This window comes from Oryzias latipes, chromosome 8 (genome assembly GCF_053564925.1).
Source record: "Oryzias latipes strain Hd-rR chromosome 8, Olatipes_Hd-rR_3.1".
Taxonomy (NCBI): domain Eukaryota; kingdom Metazoa; phylum Chordata; class Actinopteri; order Beloniformes; family Adrianichthyidae; genus Oryzias; species Oryzias latipes.
In genome coordinates, this window is record NC_136244.1 from 13552797 (window position 1) to 13556273 (window position 3477).

At 35.3% G+C, this 3477-nt stretch overlaps 1 protein-coding gene across 1 annotated transcript; it reads left to right on the top strand.

Moving 5' to 3' along the window:
• The first annotated feature begins 1297 nt into the window (after positions 1-1297).
• On the top strand, positions 1298-3257 carry LOC101172497 (beta-galactoside-binding lectin). Its single transcript, XM_004071718.5, has 4 exons — positions 1298-1471; positions 1919-1998; positions 2779-2950; positions 3035-3257. The coding sequence occupies exons 1-4, from the start codon at positions 1463-1465 to the stop codon at positions 3179-3181; spliced, it is 408 nt and encodes a 135-aa protein (XP_004071766.1). The 5' UTR covers positions 1298-1462; the 3' UTR covers positions 3182-3257.
• The last annotated feature ends 220 nt before the right edge of the window (positions 3258-3477 follow it).

The following is a 3477-nucleotide window of genomic DNA, read 5'->3' on the forward strand; positions in this document are numbered from 1 at the left end:
TTGTGGGGATCTTTTCTGCCAGGGCGTGCACGGCTTGGTCGGTGGTTGTTGCTGCAGTTGTCACCCTTGCTGGGGCAGCTGGAGTTTAACTTTGCAGCCTCACGGCTGTGAAGTGGACCCCGTTGCTATCCCAGTCTGGGTGGGCATGGTGGCGATGTTCCAATGGCCAGGCTGGCTCCTGGTATGAAGAGATAATGAAATATTGTTTCCTCACAGCAGAGCCAAGCAAATGTTTACATGTTTAGGTCAAAAATGTGATGAACAGCTTCACGTTGTACGTTTTTGACGTAATTAAACCTAAACATGCCACCCTGTTACTAATCCAGTTGATATGGTTCTCCCTGTCTAAGTGATACAAAAACATTGTTTTATATAGCTCAGCTGTCTATATAAAAGACCTTTTACAATTGTGTACTTTGAGCAGGTCTCTGAGTACATATGACCAATGTATGGTGGATGCTCAGAGAACTTGTTTAAAACTAAAGGTGACAGAGACTTTGCAGAAGTGGCTTCATTGTTCTGGAGTTCTTTGTTTCATCCACAGAAGAGTTTAATTGGTGATTTCTGTTAAAAAGCTGCTAAAAACATATCTTTTTAAAATTGCAATTTCTAATTTGGGTTTTACATTTTGTGTTTGATTTTTTGTGCTTTTATTAGGAAGCATTTGTTTATTTGTTTGGTGTTTAAAGGTGCTACATAGATACACATAATTTTTTAGAGACATTGTTATCAGTTGTGTTAGTTGGTGCTGTAGTTTAATTTCATTGGTTGTATAGAAAGGAAAATAAGTTACACCATTGATAAAAAAGGATATAAGAGATATTTATTATGTTATGTTACATCTGTAGGAGTGTGGTGAGGTTGGGGTTTGTTTTGGAGCATATTCATATGTTTTGATTGTAAAAAAAAAGAGAAAAAGATAAAATATTGAGTTAATTGCATTTTGGATCAATAAAAAAAGCAATGATTAGTAATAAAGATGTATAAAAGACATACAAAACAAAAGAAAAAACAGTCTTTCAGCAGTTTGTGGCCAAACTCCTCTCATCTTGCTTGTCACTGCTGGCTAATTAAATTATGAGCAGGAACCATGCAGGGGAAGGAGAAGTGTAACCTGAGGCTGTTGCATGTAAGAGAAAGAAAATTATTAAAATTGACCAGTTCATTTTAAAATAGTGAAAATATTCAGGGATCATTATTAACTATGGGAAACAATGATCTGCAGCCAATCAAAATGTGCTGTAAAAAAGAAAAAGAAAACACCGGACCATAAAAGGCGACCCAAAGAAGAACCATTGGATAATAATTTAGCAGTCACACCTTTGAAACTATAGGTCTTGCCTTTACTGTGAAAAACCTAGAGAGAAAAACTAAAGGTTCCTGTTGAAGACAACCTCCACCACTGCAGAGCAGAGCTTCATTCCTTTCGTTTTCACTTGACCAGCAACATTTCCTGGAAAAGATGGCCCCTGTAAGTACATGTTTTGGAAAATAATTCTTACTTATACTTAATTTAATGTTAAATACTTTACTTTTCGAGCTCAGAAACACAATTTTAGGGTATTTTGAAGATTAATTCATAATTTAATATTGATCTTTTAAAAGTTTCCAGCTGATTGCTATTATTTTTGGGGGGTTTATTTTGAATTAAAGGCGTCAATTTTAAGTGTTGGTTAGCTGCAGCACTGAACAACCTGCAGCTTGAAGTTTTCCTCTGCGGTGGAGCATATGTTTCTTTGCAATGGAAATCAATCATATCATCAAGGTTTAGTGCACATTTATTGTATGATAAAGAAAACAAATTAAATTTATGTTTTGAGTAAAACTTTGCCAGCTTTTTATGGTGATGTATAAATATTCACTCTGGGTCTTTTGATCTCAATAATATTGAAATTCTGTTTTCTTTCTGTTTGTGCAGAGTATGGCGATTCAGAATATGTCCTTTAGACTTGGACAATCCATGGCCATTGTTGGAACTATTAAACCTGATGCTGCCAAGTAAGTGTGTCAAGTTTCAAAAAAACATATTTCTTACTATTTTGACCTGCACAGTTCTCCAGTTCACAGGTTCAGGCAGGATGCTGTCTTCATTTCGTTTCACTTTCATTCCAGCTTGTGCTGCAAATACACTCCTAATAGTTTCTTTTCTGATTACAGCAGAATTAAAACTTAGGGTGGATTTCTAGAAATCTTTAACCCCTTGATGTCTGGATTTGTTTCCTGCTCTGGAAAACAAAAACACTTATGTATTTGCTTCCAAGTATGCTAAATTAAGGTAATTTCAGAGCAGAAGTGGTTTAATGCATATTAGCATGAATTGTCGTCTATGCAGGTTCTCTAAATTAAATTCTGTCAGTTAGTTCTCTTTCCCATGTAGGACTCATAAAAATCCTTTCTATGAAATGCTAAACATTTTCTGAGAAACTGACAGCAGCGTGTTGGAAAACCTGCTTTAATATTAATGTTTATCATTAATTTGCATGAAAGATAATGCTCTAATAGCTTGATTTACAATTGATACCATATGTTAAGAAAAGCCTTTTTTCCTTTTTTTATTGTAAATATATGCAATGTACATCCTCTGTTGTCCAACGGAAAATAACAGACTATACTTTAAACTCAATCTAATAAAAATTCACGCAGACAAACAGATTAAACTAAAAATGATCACTTATTTATAACTAGAAACTCTATTAAATGCTCATCTCTATGTAGAATCTCAGAGCACAAAAGTGCCAATCAATGTTGAAAAAAACTTTCTTTTTTTCCCCTTTCAAGTTTCTCTGTGAATATTGGTAACAATGATCAGAACATTGCCTTGCACCTGAATCCCCGTTTTGATGCCTTTGGAGAAAGAGACACGATCGTCTGTAACTCTCAGCAACAAGGCATGTGGCAGCAGGAGGTTCGGCCTGGGGGCTTTTGTTTCTTCAGAGGAGAGAACTTCAAGGTCTGCAGAAACATTTATCTTCCTGGTTTCTCAGCTTCCTCATCCTCGTGTGATTAACTTTATGAACATTTCTGTCCGTTACAGATCATCATTAAATTGACCTCTACAGGATTTGTGGTGACCTTACCGAATGGCTCTAAGATCTGTTTCCCCAACCGCTTCAATTCAGATAAATACTCCTTCTTTCGCTTTGATGGTGATGTTCGCATCAAAAGCTTTGAGATTTACTGAGCTTCATCACAAATCTGCATCCAGCATTGCTGCTTTTACACAAAATGAAAAATAAAAACCTGTGTTTTCCCTTTGATCTCATGATGAAAGTAGTTAGGTGTGTGCAGATACCACCATCAATGAAAGATTTCAGTGGATAAACTTATCAGAAACCCAAAAATGTCAATCATTTTTTTCTTTGAAAGTATGGGATGTATTAGGTTTCAATGATGTTTTTACCTGTTAAATCTTTTTAAACAATTAAAAATGTTGGCACCTTCAACAAATCTTTAAAAGTCTAGTTTTCTATTTGATTT